The sequence below is a fragment of the Halichoerus grypus genome, chromosome 1 (assembly GCF_964656455.1).
Source record: "Halichoerus grypus chromosome 1, mHalGry1.hap1.1, whole genome shotgun sequence".
Taxonomy (NCBI): domain Eukaryota; kingdom Metazoa; phylum Chordata; class Mammalia; order Carnivora; family Phocidae; genus Halichoerus; species Halichoerus grypus.
In genome coordinates, this window is record NC_135712.1 from 185202314 (window position 1) to 185219429 (window position 17116).

General features: G+C 40.0%; 1 protein-coding gene and 1 long non-coding RNA gene across 4 annotated transcripts in view; one reads left to right on the top strand and one right to left on the bottom strand.

Annotated features, from left to right (window-relative positions):
* ADAMTS9 (ADAM metallopeptidase with thrombospondin type 1 motif 9) overlaps positions 1–17116 on the top strand; it is a 163154-nt gene that overhangs the window by 92698 nt on the left and 53340 nt on the right. For all 3 annotated transcript variants that reach the window (XM_078076296.1, XM_078076312.1, XM_078076301.1), the window contains one exon: positions 543–719. In XM_078076296.1, coding sequence (XP_077932422.1) covers positions 543–719 — 177 coding nt within the window. The remainder of the gene's footprint in view (positions 1–542; positions 720–17116) is intronic.
* On the bottom strand, positions 8979–16756 carry LOC118551368 (uncharacterized). Its single transcript, XR_004925032.2, has 2 exons — positions 16649–16756; positions 8979–9452 (listed from the first exon to the last, which is right to left on the bottom strand). It is a non-coding gene; the product is annotated as an uncharacterized LOC118551368 (long non-coding RNA).

Genomic DNA, 17116 nt, shown 5'->3' on the forward strand with positions numbered 1-17116 from the left:
ATAAAGGTCTCTGGAGATTGGCGTCACAGAAGAGCCAAAAGTTGCTTACAGCTTCTTAGAAGTTGCCAGAAAATAAACCCAACTAAGTCATTATATCCTTTATTTGGTGTACTGGGTGGTGTACGGAATTTTATTTTTTTGATTTTTGGTTTCATAACCATCAAAGAAACGGCTGCAATCTTATCTAGTCACTTGCTATTGCATTGACCTTGATCAAGTTAATTAACTTCTTTTAAGCTCACTTGTCCCATTTGTAAAAATGGAGCACATAATTAGAGTCTCCTCTTGATGAGAGACTACCTGTTAAAAGCACTTAGTACAGGTGATGAGGACACACTCAATAAACAGTGTCTACCATTAAGGTAGACAGTTCCAGTCTGTCATATATAACTATGTTGGTAATTTAGCTTGGGTCCACCTAGAGACTTCCCTTGCCCAATGCCGTGATAGAATTTGGTGAAGAAATGGTTCTTACGGGAAAGAAGATACAATTTGTCATTGGCTGTTCAGAGTGACTACAGCTTTGCTTTCTCTTCTTCCAGTGCACTAAGCTATGTGGTGGAGGCTTGCGGACAAGACTGGTGGTCTGTCAGCGGCCCAGCGGTGAACGGTTTCCGGATTTGAGCTGTGAAATCCTCGATAAGCCTCCCGATCGTGAGCAGTGTAACACACATGCTTGTCCTCAAGACGCTTCATGGAATACTGGCCCTTGGAGTTCGGTACGGCCCTAACTATTAATGTTTGTTAACCAAACTATCTTAACTAACAGGCCCAATTCCAGGGTATTCTGGGGCACTCCTCGGCAACACACAGTTGTCCTACTCACAAGGGCATCCCTGAAACTGGGCTGTGGTCTATGATTTCCTTCATACTGACACACAACAGAATTAATGTTTTGTGATTTTGCCAAAGTGACTTTACAGAAATACGTGTACCTCATATAGGCCTGGGGCCAATGTCAAGAAGTAGCTTCTGGTTTTTTTGTTTGTTTGTTTTGTTTTTTTTTTTAGAAAAGCAAGACTGTCTATATAGATATTTTAAAGAAATGAAATAAGTTCGTGTAGTTATTAAGCTCCAAAGTGATTTCAGCAGACAACTCAATAGCAAACATTCTTTCCTTTCCTAAACTATGGGAGTTTTGACTTTTGGGGGAAGATACCTGCATATTGAGGCCAAAGCAATTTTTTTCTTCCGTGACTGTAATTTGCCTCTATGTGACTCGGGTACAAACTCAACTCAGTGACCACAAAGGCTGTGCCCACAAAATAGACTGAAATCATTGTGAAAATGCAATAGACCAACAACACTGGACTCCGTGACTTGGAGCCTTTCGAGGTATACGAAATGTTCTCTCTCTTTCCCCAAGACACAAAGCCCGTCGCTTGAGACAATTTTTTTGCTTCGGTCCTAGGCTTCCCTTGCTATCTGCTTAGCTGACATCGCGAGACAGGTTTGCCACTGTAAATACTATGCAAACTTCTGGGGCAGCTCTTGGCAAACAGAAAGTCGGCTATGTCAAAACAGTGCTTTGGCTAAGTTGTGTTATAATCCGGGGAGCCGTTAGGGCTGGTTCATGTAAATAGAGTAAATGTTTCTGTAAATACATTAATTGCACTGAATCTGAATTTGGTAGTATATGAAGTCATATCCGCAAGCTTTTTTTATTCTATAGGGTTTGGAGGAAAAGTCCTGACCATTCCTGAAACCAGATAAAGAACAGATTAACTGAAGTGAAATGACTAATACCTGTTGATGCTTCTAAGAACCAAGGGTTTCGGGGTCTGAGACTGTGTCTGCAGGTAGAACTTAGCTCTATAACCGCTGTACTTAGTCTTAAGGAGAAAGCTAGAGAAATGTAGAGTATCATCTCTCCTGGTACTAGTTAGCTGGGCTGTCGGGCTTTCATTCAAGAGCGTAAGAAATGGCACGCGGAGTCAGATACATATTCACCCGAAACATTTTGTTTGCAGTAGTGGCACCTCCCAGAGCGAACATTGTGAAAAAGATCAGAAAGGACCATGGAATGTCAGGAACATCCCCCAACACTCCCCGCTCCCCTCAGTCACCTATGACAGATTATTTGTCATGAAATTGTCCCTCTTGAGCCCATGATATTTTTACCTTGTTCGCTCGGCCAACAGCAACACCACATCAGAGTTGTGTCTCAGAAACTACTAGCCCTCTAAAAAGTTGTTTTTCTTTAATTTTGACCCAAAAATATCCCCTACCCTTCAGAGGGTGTATGTGTGTGTGTATGTGTGTGTATAATCATAAAATATTATATACCGTATGCATATATGTGTATGTATACACATTATATACAATGTATAATGTATATTATATTGGTTTCCATAGCATTCTCATCCTTGAATGCTTTCTAAATAGCCCTCAAATTTTTTTACACAGGATCACCACCCTCTCCCACAGATGTTTTAAGAGCTTAAATGCTTACATCTTAAAATATGACCTGCTAATTTAACTGAAAACATTAAGATTTTTATTGTAGTTGTTCTTCTTAGGCCTGCACAGTTTTCTGAAACACACACACAGAAAAAGAGAGGGAAAGAGATGCTAATGCTCTGTTATACACAGAAGAGAATATATGGATTTTGAAACTACTTTTGCCGCCGATATGATTTTCATGCTTCCTTTGTAAAGCGATCGTTATTCGAGTATATATTTAAATGCCTCTGCAGTCTAGGAGCAAGGCCACCTGTGCAAGGCTTCTCATTGTGATTTTTAAAAAATGAAATCAAAAGCATTTTATTTAAGTAGATACATCTGTAATATATTACTTAAATATGTGTGTGTGAGGGCAGTCTTTCAGGTTCTTACCGTAGGACTTTGATTTTACTTTTATGTTGATTTTTGTGGCTGCTTTGGTACAATTTCTGAGCAATTCTAAATTTAAGCATACCTCAGTGAATCGTGTTAATAGCCATAAAGCCACTCCTATGGTGCTTCATCATTGTAACTGACAGTGAAATTAACAGCAACCAAAAAGTATACTTGAGGTGCTAACGCGTTGCTTTCTCTTGAAAGCTGACTCGATTTATTAGAGACCAAGGGTAGCAAATAGTCCTTCAGTAGGGTTGCTTTCTCTCCCCACATTTTCACCCACTAGAGATAGTGTTCAGAAGCAACTTGCTGCTGTGCAAATAGGCCTTTTCCAAGGTCAAAAGGGAGATGGCCTCATTCAACAACTGTTACGGTATTTAGGGATTTTGGGTATTTAGGTATTTAGGAAAGAAACCCACATCACCGTTAGCGTGGCTGCCAGAGTCTCTAAAATGAAGCTTTGGTGAACGTCAGGTTCAAGTGCCCGTTTTAGACCCTTAGTTCTGGCTCGTGTCCTTGCAGATTTAGAATCATGATGGTGAAAAACAGCCTCCAAAAATCCAGCCTTTTCTGTCCTATTTTGAATGTGTCCTTGCACTCTTACTTGGTAACGTGCTGATTTCAAAATAAGGTTCTTACCCTGATATGCCTTTCAGTCGGCTCCTGCAGTCAGGCCTGGGAGCGGAGTTCTGGGAGCAGACTGAGGAGGGAATGCACATGTCCCATCACTAGAGGACACATGGGAAAGAGTGCTCTGTGCTGTCAAACCACAGCACAAAGCAGGTTAAAAATCCGCAACATCGACAGTAAGCAGATCCATTGAGATCAGGAAAGTAACAGAGGTTGCAGGTGATGTCACCTCCCCAGGCTGGTCCTGTAGCGTTCCTTTCTGCCATGCCTCATGTACCTGCTTGCTGGTCATCTTGGAGACCGTGGTTCTCCGTAGGAGAAACTGCTTGTTGGGGGTTTTCATGACAAACCTGAAAGTGTTCTCTGAGCCTTGCTTTAGGTGCTTTGGAATAATGCTTGTCGACCCAAATAATGAGAATTTATGAGCTCACGAAGGAACTGTGCTTTTGTTTCTGCCTGGCCAACTTTTGAATTTGTGTCTACCTCATTTTCCATATTAAAGTTTGCAGCTTCCTTAGGTAGGAAGAGAAAATGTCTGACAACAGTATTTTATCACCTCACTGCATCTATCTCTAGCAAAAATAAAGACTGTAAATATCACTACCATACTTTCTGAATACAGTTTTGAGCAGCCAAGCCTAGTATTATCTGAATATTTTGAGCAGTACAGATTTCTATGTGTTTATATAATAAAGCATATTTATTTTTTCCGTGTTATTTAATTTTATATACAATGTTTAAAAATCAGTGTTTATCAGCAAACTGTAAAGGCAAATAGGCTCTGTGAATTAGAAATGCATGTGTATGTTTCTTTTGGTTTTAAAAGATACATTTTAATTTTGTAAATCCCCTCCAACTTGTACTGTCCCTCTCCCAAATCTGAGTGGCCAATTGGGGCAAGCTTTATGTAATTGGGTAGTTTAAAATGTGTATTTTAAAGGGATACTTTAAAAAAAAATTCTGAATTGGAAATGATGCTTAGTGATATAAACAAAAATATACAAGGCTTACCGTTTTGTTGGGTTTTTTTCTTTTCTAATACTGTTGTCCTGATTCACTGAGTCTCAACTATGAAAGATGAATGCTCCATTTATTGAATTTGTAGATAATGATAAAACATAGCGAGAAGACAAAACAAATGATTAAAAGAAATGGTTCTAAATATGTAAGAAGAGCTAGGGACAGGAAAACACTAACCTAATATGCACAAATTTGATCACATCTTATTCTTTGTGTTCAGATAACCATAAAAGACTTCAATGTTTGTCAGTTTTGTTATTTGTTCACCTGCAATACGTTTCAGAAAGAATTTCTTATTAAAGAAAAATAAAATATGATTGCAGCAAACTTGGAAGTTTTAAGAGAGCCTGCAGTTTTGAAAAAAGTGTACTTCATAAAGATGACCCCCGATGCCTATGGGTTCCATTTGCCCCTGCTGAGCCTCTATTTGACATGTGGTTTAGTATGGTAATTGAGGGTTGAAAGGACCAAAATCAGGGAGTCCTTATGTGAGTTTGAGGTTTATATAAGGTGTGAAATAAGATAACTCCTCCAAAGCAGATGACGATAGCTAACTTTTACAGAGTATTTACTACGTACCAAGCCAAGTTAAGCAAACACACATCATATTTAGCCCCCATGTTACCCCATGAGGGTGGTGCTTTTATGAATCCATTTGACTATGTGATCATCTACTGTAATAAAATGTCAGTGTCAGTATACTGACTGTATTAATCTTGCTTCATGTGATAGAAACAGCCATATTCAGAATGATTTTTTAAACTCCTGTTGATATTCAATAAAGGGTATACCTAAAACTCAGACTTCATCAACCTCAACATTATTTAGCTAATATTGATATTGTCTGTTTGACTCCAGCCACAGAAATTCCAAATTTATTTCTGTATTGGTAAATTCTCATAACCAGTGATTATAAACACTTCAAACAACTGGTTATGTTTTTGGGAATGGCAAAACATCTCTGTTTCATTTTAATGTTATCACATTAGCCAGATTAGGAGGAGGATATAAAGATTTTGACCATAAGGAATATCACATTAAATGCATATGCATTTTTTATAAACAAGAGATTTTACTAATGAAGACACATCTTAAGTATACTGCTGGTGCCTTTTAAAAAAAGAAATAAGAAATACATTATTTGGCTCTATCAATATGGAGTATTAAAAATAAGGCAGTTTTGGGCGCCTGGGTGGCTCAGTTGGTTAAGCGACTGCCTTCGGCTCAGGTCATGATCCTGGAGACCCAGGATCGAGTCCCGCATCGGGCTCCCTGCTCGGCAGGGAGTCTGCTTCTCCCTCTGACCCTCCCCCATCTCATGTACTCGCTCTCTCTCATTCTCTCTCTCTCAAATAAATAAATGAAAATCTTAAAAAAAAAAAAAAAAATCATTTAAAAAAAAAAAAAATAAGGCAGTTTTGTTTTTTTTTTAATCAAAACAAGCAAAACACTGGCCTGCATCTATCTCATTGGAGATAAAACTTAGCTGGCTTTTTTGGTTTTTCATTGTTTACAGTGATTGTATGCCTATGGGAGACTCTGTTCCTGCCCCCGGACAGCTGATATTTCATGATAGCTTGACAGATTTCTATTTTTGCAGTTTTTAAAAGTCCAAAGGTGGGGGAAGCAGGGATAGGAGAGTTATTAGACCCTGAGGAGGAGTATAGGTCCTCTCAGTGACCCCCGTCAGCGAGTTGTCCTTCCGGAACGGGAAGGAATGGGAACTTTGGAATGTGGAGTGGGAGGTAGAGATTGAGTCCACGTCTAATTGGTTGGGAGGGAATCCTGATTAGTAAAGGCAGTCGAGGAAGATTTATTTTATGGAGAGGGAGTAAACAATTCTAGGTCATTCCTTTAAAAAAAAAAGGAGGGGGTGGTCATCATTTATTTTTCAGCAAATACTTTTTACGTGCCAACTGTGAGCCAGGCACTGTTCTAGGCGCTGAGGATACAGCAGTGAACAAGTCAGAGCGATACATTCAAGTGGAGAAGGAGAAAATATGGTATTAAACAAATAAAACCAATTACACATGTAATTAAAGAACTGACACCTTTTTCTCTGGCAGCCTCATTACAATCACAAAAATAAAAATACAGATTGCTCTTAGAAGAACACACAGGGTTCCTAATGATCTTTGTGCACTAAATAAAAATTGTCACTCCTATCTTTCCTTTTAAATGTACAGTTGCACAATCATTTTCAAGGATAAATGCTCCCTGGCTGGTGGCATGGAACTTTTAAAAACCTCCTATCAGAGAGTGTGCTTCTATTCAACCTTACGTTATAACCCAGACATGAGTTCAGTGGTCTGAGAGCCAGGGTAAGCAGAGGGCCTGGCTTTCCATCTCCCTGCTAGGGTTCTCAGCCTCCACACAAGCGTGGGAAGTCCTGGCTGAGGTTCATTTTCCCCTGTGTTATTTAATGATTACCAATAAAAAGATCTGGAATGTGTGGATTGCCACGTCACCACCTTTGCTTCCTGTTGTTTTATTTCCTCTAAAGTGGGATCATTTTCATGGGTGGTTTTAAAGACCACAACTTCCCTTTCAAAAATTTATAAAATGGAACATTGGCAGCCAAAAAAAGAGTGTGCCGGAAGTAGTGTGGAAAGTAATCAATACAGGCTGAGCCTACAAAACTATTATTCTTAGCCAGATCTGCATCCCCTTTCTCCTATTAGAAAGAGGATATGCCTTGGCCAATGCAGTCTGGTAACTTTCTACAATGATGGAAATGTTTTCTATTTTTTACTTTCCAGTATGGAAGCTACTAGGCCCATGTGGCTAATACGGAGCACTTGAAATGTGGCTAAGTGCAACAGGGATACTCCCCTTTGCATTGCATTTCATTTTAATTACTCTAATTTAACCAGCCACCTGTGGCTGGCGGCTACCATATTGGACAGGGCAACCTCAGACAACAGTGGGTCTTTAGCAATTAATACTCAACTAGCCAAGAAATCAATAAACTTATGAAAGTAAATTGGAGAGAAAAACCCTATGTCAGCTTGTAAAGAGTCCCGAGGTAGGATGCCCTTACATCCAAGTGAGTACCATTCTCCTGCTTTTCTTCTGTTGTGTGCCTTCTGCAGTGGGTGTTCTCTGACAGCTGGGCATTAGAAAAAACAGGACAGTGCAAAGAGAGCCTTATCAGAACCAGCTGTCCTGAGAGTAGTAACTCCAGGGCCTCCATGTAAAAGCAGCTGTTAAAACAACTCTCCTCTTGTGCGTCTTAGAGTTCAAGTTCATCGCGGCAGTAAGTTCAGTTAAGGAGAAAGAGTGTTTATGTGTTCAATGGGCCAAAAGGGCGAGGCTTGATTGATGCTTTTTAGGAGAAGACAAAAATGGGAAACACCAGGTAGTCACCTTGTAGAAACTTGGATTCCAAGAGATCATTCCCTTTTTGAAGGGAGTTTCAGGAAGGCAGCTTTTCATATTCACTGAGCCCTGTAGGTAAAGGTTGAGGAGATCAGCTTTAAGGGGCTGTGTTTGAAAGACACTTCAGAAGAATCAGGGTTGAGGCAATGTCTCCTCCATCACTGTGATTCTCATCATTTAGCTTGGCAAAACTTAGCCTCCTCAGTGTTAAGAAAGCCCTTATGGATTTATTCACATTCATGCCCCACACTGACACCCCCTTGAAATTAACATGTATGCAACAACATTGGCTGCAGATCAAATGATGATGTCATCAGTTCCCTTTTCCAGTGGCCAGATAGTTGTTGGTGGTGTTATTTTCCCCTTTAGGGTGACATCTGAATTAAACTCTAAACCATTACGGTGGTCTCTTTTTTAAAAGCACTCATTAATTTGTTACGTTCACTCTCAGGTTGGCTGTACACTGAAATGGGAAATAAGTAAAATAATTCTCAGTATCTCAGAAAGTGGATGAACTGATAGCTTCAGTTATCCACAAAAGAGCTGGGTTTTTTTTTCCTTCACTTAATTTTGCACAATGTAATTCTTTCCATGATTATTGGGAGGGCTTTGATTTTTTAAATTATAACAATCACTTACATTTTGGAGCATTCACTTCTTGCTAGGAATTATACAAAGCAATTCACCCATAATGTCTAATTTAATCCTCTCTACTTGATGAAGTTAGCACCATCAGAGAAGTTAACTAGTTGGGTCTAGGTCACACTGTTGAGAAGGGGCTGAGTTAGGCTTCGAACCTGGGACTTTCTGACTTTCAAGCCCCAAGTTTTACCCAAGATATAATCCCTTCATTTTACTCTTCAGTTGATGAAGTGGTAAAATGCAACCTTGGTGGAAAGAGGAAATTTAAGATTTTCTGCTCTCCCAAATTGTAACTATTTGAAACATTCTGGAATTCCTGAGCCATTAATAAGTTTGCTCAGAGCTCCGAAGGGATGAATATGAAAAAATTGTTTCTCTTAAAATTAAAACCAAGTAAAGAGCAAAATTTAGGTTTTTAGGAGATTTTGAGAAAAAAGGCGTCCCATATTTAATAGACACTCATTGGGTGATATGTCTGACGTTTTAATATACAAAGAGAAATGAAATAACCTGGGGTAATAAATCTAAGTTTTTTGTTTGTTTGTTTTTTGTTCAGTGGATCTGTAGATAATCGGGACAATAGATCAGATTTTGTCGAAGCCAGTTAGGGGATCTGCAGATGTTTGTGGTGATAAGGTTTGCTGTAGAATATAACCTGCTGCCCTACAAGTGAATAATGACATTAAAATTTATTAAAAAGTGAGTTCACCCTAAAAGCTCTCTGGCTGAAATAAAACCCATCAAATGCATTGAGATGTCTTCCAAACTGTTTCTTGAGCTAAAACTAAGCTCTTCTTTGGGCAATGCTGCATCTTCTCTGTTCCCATTGGTAGGACAGTCCACCACTTTGGGTTCTGTTCCTTTCTTCAGCCTTCATTGTCCCAACCACGTATTCCTCCATCCACATGGCAGGTGAAGGATAAGACTTGGCTATGGTTTGGGAACTGTGTGAGATAAAGAGAGGGAAAATATAATGGAAAAAACAGTGGGTTTGCTTTCTTCTTCTTAGCTAAAACAAAGGAAGAAATAGAGTCACCACATTTCAAGTGAAAACCTATTAACCAAATCACTTATTTAATTGCCCCAAACCTTAATCTCCTTTGGGCTGAACAGGCCCACTGTTTAAGCTTGTTGCCTTTACTCAAAGTGGGCATAGAATAAACAATATTAAGATGAATGAATGACTGGGCCCAGCTACTCAGGAGCTGAAATCCTGATTGCATTGGCCTAGAAATATGGATATAAAGTGCTAACCTGTATGAGGGAATATTTAAAAAGAAACACAGAGGATCAGATGTTGGTGGTGAATCAATAGTGACTTCCTGACCTGGAGAGTTGTATGGTATTTATGTAGAAGAGTGTCCTTGATTTGGGGAAAGTAGAGTTTTGGAGATGATGGGACCTTATGTCTACAAGCCACTCATATATACATATATACCATTATTATATAGGGAGGGAGGAATGAGCAAGTGTGGTAAAATGTTGGCAACTGGAAAACCTGGATAAGGGAGTTCTTTGTGATGACCTTGCAGTTTTTCTGTAGGTTTGATATATTTCAAAATAAGTTATTGTTAAAATTTCTTAAAGAAACACAAATAGGTTCAGAGTGTGTATTTAACTTCAAAGGAAGTGAAGAGTAGGTCTGGATTTATTTCGGGACTTTAAAAATTCTGACATATTTTAGGAAGCTGTTTTCAATCTCAGATTTATACTATCACATCATAATAAAAGTGAGGGCTGCAGCCAGGGCTCAGCAAAAACAGAATCTTTCCTAGTTTTTCATTGGCTTCTTTCCCATGACTTTCTCTTCTCCTTGTCCCCATCTCCCTTCCTCCCTCAGCCCCCTCCCACCCATGCAGCTAAAATGAAAGACCCCTGGGAATGATGTGGGGTTTTTTTGCTCCCCTCTCCCCAGGGAAACCCAGGCTTTCATTGTAAGCCTTGCCAGTAAATTCCAGTAAATACTTGGCTGTATGCAGACTCACCTTTTTTTTTTTAATCTACTGCTCCCCAGTAAAGCCCGGATTCCTTTGAAAACTAAGAGGTTTTCTTTTCTTTTTTTCAAAAATGTGTGTTATTTTCCTTGCATCTAATAAAAAGCCTTCAACCAACCAACTCACATATTTCATTGCAATTTGAACTTTTTTAGGTGAAATCATGATTTCCTTCTCATTGGTCTCCTCGTCATCAGTTGTGAAATATCCGGGAACCCCTTAGCGGTGGCAGGCCAGGGGCATGATGTCAGGGAGGAGGTGCTGTGCAGAAGAGCACGTTTGTTCATTGTCGTTGAGGTCTTCATTGCTGTGTGTGGGGATCGGGTTCACGTTGTACATGTCACGTTCTCTAGAGACCAGGACTTCCCAACCCTTTTAGTCTGAGACCTTGATCATCTTGGATGGATGTTCAGCAGGCCCTTTACCACTTCCATCCACCAAAAAAAGCTCTCTGGCCCCACCCCAACAAGTAAGTTAAAATCAATTCAGTTTTGAGAGCTTGTTGGACTGTCTGAAAACCTTAGGATAATTCTGTGGTTTTCAATTGGGGGTGATTTTTACCCCCCAGTGCACATTAGGCAATTTCTGGGGACAAATGTCACAAATAGATTAGGGGTGCTACTGAATTCCAATGGATGGAAGCCAGGGATGTCGATAAGCATCCTACAATGCACAGCGTAGCCCCTAATAACAAAGAATTATCTCACCCAAAATGTTGAAATAGTGCCAAGCTTGAGGAAGCCTGAAGAGACATCTGGTGAGGAGAGGGAGGAATCCTAATCAAAAGTCAAAGTTGAGGTCACAGTTGCAAGCCCCATGGAATGATACTGTTTAGCTATTAGAAAACAATTCTCTGTGGAGAGTTGAATTTCCCATTAAATATTATGTGGGATTCCAGGAAGCCATCAAGGTCAGTCAAAGATTTTCAAGGCTGAGCTGAAAGTATGAGATCTCAAAGTTGCCTTACTGGACTGAATTTGCAAACCCACAAGCAGTGTCACTCACCCTTTTTCTGGAGGGGGGAGAAGGGGGTTGTTATAAATGTGTACAAATGTGTCCAATGTAATCCAGAGACATTCTGCGTGGCAAGTTCAGCTGGAGTGACCAACTTTGGAAAAAAAGGCATCAATGAGAATGGGTGTTTCTAAGAAAACAAGGGCTACTCCAACATGTTCATATATTTGGATTGTTCTGATAGCCCTGATAAGTTATATGTATTTGTTGCTTTTAGCTTTACGTTTCCAAGCAGTCCGTGTTTCCCTCATCCATGATAGAATTTGTGCATATGTAATGGTCCAGCTAGATCGAGGAATTGGTGTCAGAGTTGAATATTTAGGTTTTTCTTTTGGATACTTTTTAAAGGCAGGATGAATTCCTAGTTTGCATTTTATCTGGGAAGTAGCAGACTGTGTTTTTGATTGGAGACTAAGGCAGTGGTACAGAAAGTATCTCATGGGTTGTAAATAGGTATGAATCAGGATATCCCAGTCTCAGCACTGTTGACATTTGAGACCAGGTAATTCTTTGTTGGGGGGCTTGTCTGTGCCTTGTGTGATGTTTAACAGCAACCTTAACCTCTACCCACTGGATGCCAATAGTATATCCCCTTGGTTGTAATAACCAAAAATGTCTTTGAACATTGCCACATCCCCTGGGGGGGGTCACATCACCTCCTCCCTGTAGTTCTATGGATTTCTTACAGCAGAACTTTTCTTTCCATATTCTAATGGGCATTAGGTGGGTATAGTCTGCAGCATTTCCTAAATGTGTTTGATACCAAATTCCCATTTTTTTTTTAAGTCAGAGAATTCTTTAAGGTTATAAAATTGTTCCTTTCTCCTTTCTGGGAAGATAAACTGTTATATTGTAGAGATCGCCAGGTTTTCACCATCAATTCTCTCAATTATTTCCCACTTTTTTTTTAAATCCTTAAGAGGAAGTCATACGTAGGTGATCAGTTTCTCCAGACGTGTGGCATTAAATTGGCTTTTCAGTACATGAATTTCTGAGGAGGAAAGTTTCTGAAGCTCTACCTCTCCATACCTTCCCTTTCCCAGTTGGCAAATCTTTCCTGCTTTAGCAGGAGGCAAGTGTTATATATTTACCCACTGCAGCCTCCACAGTGCACACACATATATGCCCTCAGAATAGCAGGCTTAGCTCTGAGAAGGGTGGGTTAGAGAACATTTGAGATGCTGCATCTCCTGGCCCTAGAATGAAAATCAATCTCAATACTTCTCTTTCCAAAAGGTCACTAACAATGACCCATAAACACTAGTGGTGACTCCAAAGCTCTTGGACCAGAGAAACCTATCAGTAGAGAAAAGGCAAGCAAAATAACCCCAAGACACTGTCATCAACCTCAGAAGTTTTATGGTAGGACCTAAGTGCTAATGAAATATCGGATTTGTCCCACAATGTTTAAAGTTTTTTTGATGGGAGACCAAAGAAAATGTTATTAGAAGATAAGTACACTGGTGCCCAATTTAGAAGAGATGGTTCTCCATAAGGCAAATGAGTGCCACCTTCCGGAATTAACTGGAACCTTAAATTTCCAATGGACTAGCTATATAAAAAGCACTTTAAAATTAGAAATTGATTTTTGCCTTTTATCTAATTATAGCCTGAATTATAAGCCTAATCATAATTATATAATTTGACTGGAAGTGGAGAAATAATAGCAAAGACCCCCATTTACTGAACATTTCGGCGAGCCAAACCCTGGGCCTGAGGCTTTGTATGCATTATTGCTAACCCTCATAAAATCTTTGCAAAATCGACCTTGTTATGTCCATTATGCAGGTAGGAAAACTGAGCTGTCAGAAGGCAATAAGTTTCCCAGCATCATATGGTCAGAAATTCTTGAAGCCAGACCTGACTGACTCCCAAGCTCCATGCTTTCCCACTCCCTCTCCAGTAGGGCTTTCAAAATGTCTAGAAATACCGATTTTGATTTGTGACACATGAAAGAAACAAGTGGAAACCAAGTGGAAACCAGTTTAGTTCTCTGCTTTTTAAAAGCCACTAAAGCTGAGTCCTTAGTATCTGAGTGTTTTCCAAGGGTTTTCAGCCAGGTTCCTGGTTTTGTTTATTTTACTTATCGAAGTGGGAGGTAGCTGCATATTTGTACTTTTAAACAGGACAATTTTAACAATTCACTTGGTTTTAAATAATTTTTAAAGGAACCCAGAAATTAGGCTTGGTCACCCAGGATTCCCCAACCAGTGCTCCGAAAGGACCTAGCTTCCCCCCATCATACCGCACCCTAGTGTGATGACAATTGCTACATTTTTAAGGAAAAGTCTGCTGGACGAAGAAAACTAGGTCTTTCTCGACACAACCTGATCCTAATACTTGGGTAAAAATTACCCCACTTAATAGAGAGGCTTGCGGTGGCTTGTTTGTAGAGAGTGTACAGGATGGTGGCAATGATTCATTTCTATCAAATTCGCTCTACAGTTACAAAATCTCAGGCTTGATATTGGTTTTGCAGCTCTGGATATCCTATACTTTGAGAGCCTTTTCTTAAATGAAAGTAAAAAAAGAAAAAATCAGGATCAAACTGAGACACACTGTTTTGGAACAGCAGTGAGAGTCTTCAGTTTTTTGCTTTCAGATGTTTCCAGCCAGAATAGAGATAGAAAATACCCAACCTATGTAGAACCCATTTGTGTCCATACATTTCTTCATAGTTTATTTTCAGTCCATATATTTACATTTTTCCATCTGGGAAAAAGTATCATTCTAAGGTGACATCTTTGTTGGGGGAGAAAAACCACATTACATGACTCAAAGTCACTCAGGGTATAGGATGATGTCAATGGCTTAGAGCCAAGTTTCAACAATAGTCTTGCCTTTGCAGGGCAGAATAGTATTCTGAGTTCCTAGCTTCTGTCATTTGCTGTCAATTTGCCTTATATTACATCCTCAGATAACCTTCCTTTTAGGTGTCCCCTGTGCAGTATTTAGTTCTGTAATTATGAATTAAATATTTCACCACAAGAGTACTTAGCCAGTTTTGGACTGAAAAGACACAGGAGATAGGAAAGAACAATAGTTATTTGGTCCCTACAATGAACTGAGCATTGTGCAGGATGCTTACTTAATCCTTAAAAATTCTTGTGAGATAAGTGGCTCTAGGTTCTTTGAGATGCTATTCATTCACTCATTCATGCATTGACTTGGGTATTCCATAAGTATTTGAATGTTTCCTGTAAGCCAGTCACTACTCTTGCCCCTGGGGATACAGCAGTGGACAAAATTTCTTAGAGAAGAGGAATTAAAAAAAAAAAGCATGGAAGAGGGGATGGGATGGGAACTGTACATTTAAGGAAGTCAGGGAAGTCTCCATTAAGAAGGTGACATTCGAACAGAGATACGGGAAAATACAAAAGCAAGCCATGTGGATATCTAGAAGAGTATTCTGGGTTAAGACCCAGAGACAGGAGTATGCCAGGCACATCTTAGCAATAGCAAGGAGGCCAGTTTGGCTGAATTAGAGGGGGTGGATGGTAGGATATAAAATTAGAGGTGAAATAGAGGAACATGGGGGTAAATCACGGGATGGGGAAGGAAGGCTCAGGCTTTTGGAAGGATTTTTGCTTACACACAATGAGGTAGGAAGCCATTGTGGGGAGGAAAGTTAAGTAGGAGCATGCATTTGTTTTAAAAGACTGACTCTGGCTTCTGAATTTAGAGGAAACTATGGGAAGCACAAAGGTAGAAACAGGGAGACCATTAGGAAACACCACTGCAATGAGTCAGATGGGGGAAGACCATGAGTGAGTGGGTCAGATGTTCACAGTGGAAGTGGTGAGAATTGGTGGGATTCGATGTATTTTTAAAGAAGTACCTAAGGATTAGCTGAGAGTTGGGATATGGGGTGTGAGAGAAAGAGGAGTGGGAATGACTCCAAATGTTATGCACAGAATAAGCGGAAAGATGGAGTTTCCATTGACTGAAATGAAGAGGACTGACTATAGGAAGGAGGGGTTTGTGGAGGAAGACCAGGGCTTATGCTTTGCACATGTTAAGTTTGAGATGCTTATTCACCATCATTTCATGCCTCTGTTGAGCAGAATTGGAAAGAGAGGTTTGCCGTGGTTAAGCGTTTTGCGTAGGATCACAAAAGAAGAGATAGTACTGGTCAAACCCGGTCTGAATGATTCCAAAACCAAATTCATAACTACCACCTTCTTCTGCCCCAACCCTTGAGTTTCCATTTGAGTAGATCTCAGAATAGTGTAGGAATAATTTAAATTCACATATAACCATCAACCTAATTTTAGCCCCTTCTAATGCCAAGTCTTTCATGTTCTAACCATTTACATTTTAGCTGGTTTTATTTCTCATCTCATCCTTTCATAATGGCATTTTGAGCTATTTCTTTACCAAATGGTAAGCAGGAAGGGAAGACAAGAAAAGCCACAAGGACGAATAGTGCCTCTTGACAGCAACTCGGTCCTATCTGAACTCCCAATAGAGCAATGCAAAGTTGGAGGATGAGCATCTCATTCAATAATGGTTAAGATAAGCTTTTTCCCTTCTGCTGAGATATATTTCTCTGGATACAGACTCAGATATGTATGCACATCTCAGTTTTTGAGTAGTATTCATATCCACCCAAAAGCAAACTAATTACATAAACTACTTCCTCCCAAAAAAGTTGTAAATTTTTCAGTGTAAGATGTTTGACATGTTGGCATGTAAAGATGTTCCTTTCACACCAAACCAATGGAGGAAGGTCCAGTTATACAGAGAAAGCAAGACTGGAAGAGGCATTGTGTGAACTTTGTCCTGGTGTCTTTTCAATGACTGAAAGGCAGATAGACTAGTTGTTTGGGAAGAGGAAGAGGTTTAAGGGCTGGACATCAGTTGGGTAGATGAAAGTCCAGAGAGAACCCACATGGATTGCTTCTCTATGGAGGCATTCCCAAAGGTGACTTCAGCTTCCCAGGTCTGTTTCTGACCGTCTGTGACACTAGTGTAAGTCATGAGGGGGTGTCCCCAAACATTGTCATCTTCTAGCAGAATGACATTTCCAGGCTGCCTCAGTCATGGTCTACCTTCAGAGTGCCAAGAAGTTCTGGTCACCCATCCCTCAACCATAGCTTTTCCACCAATTACTCAGATACTTCGTCACTCACCTTTGCAATAGCTGAGAATAAGGATCCTGGCACAAATATCTCACCCACTATCCCTCCGTCTTCCAGACTGCCTTCATGAACAATCCCGTGGCAAGCACAAAGGGTGGGTCCTTGTACCATCTTCACCTGAAAGATGCCAATATCATTATTCTGCTGAAGTCAGGTTATAAAGAATTAAAATAGTCAGTGTGCTTGAAAATGGGGAATCAGAGGGCATGTTAGGGACCACAGGGCCAGGTGATGTACTATGCCTCGGTTTCCAGGGGGCACCAGTGGATATGGCTGTGATAAAATTCACCGGGCGTTGCTCTTGCAGATTGTCTTGGTTTTTGGTTTTTGTCTCGATGGGGAGAAGCATCATAATATTTAATATTCTTGCAGAACAAAAAGAACCTCAATTTGGATTTTGCAACTTGCATAGTGAATTTCATATGCTGTTCTATTTAACGTGAATATTCATGTCCCCTC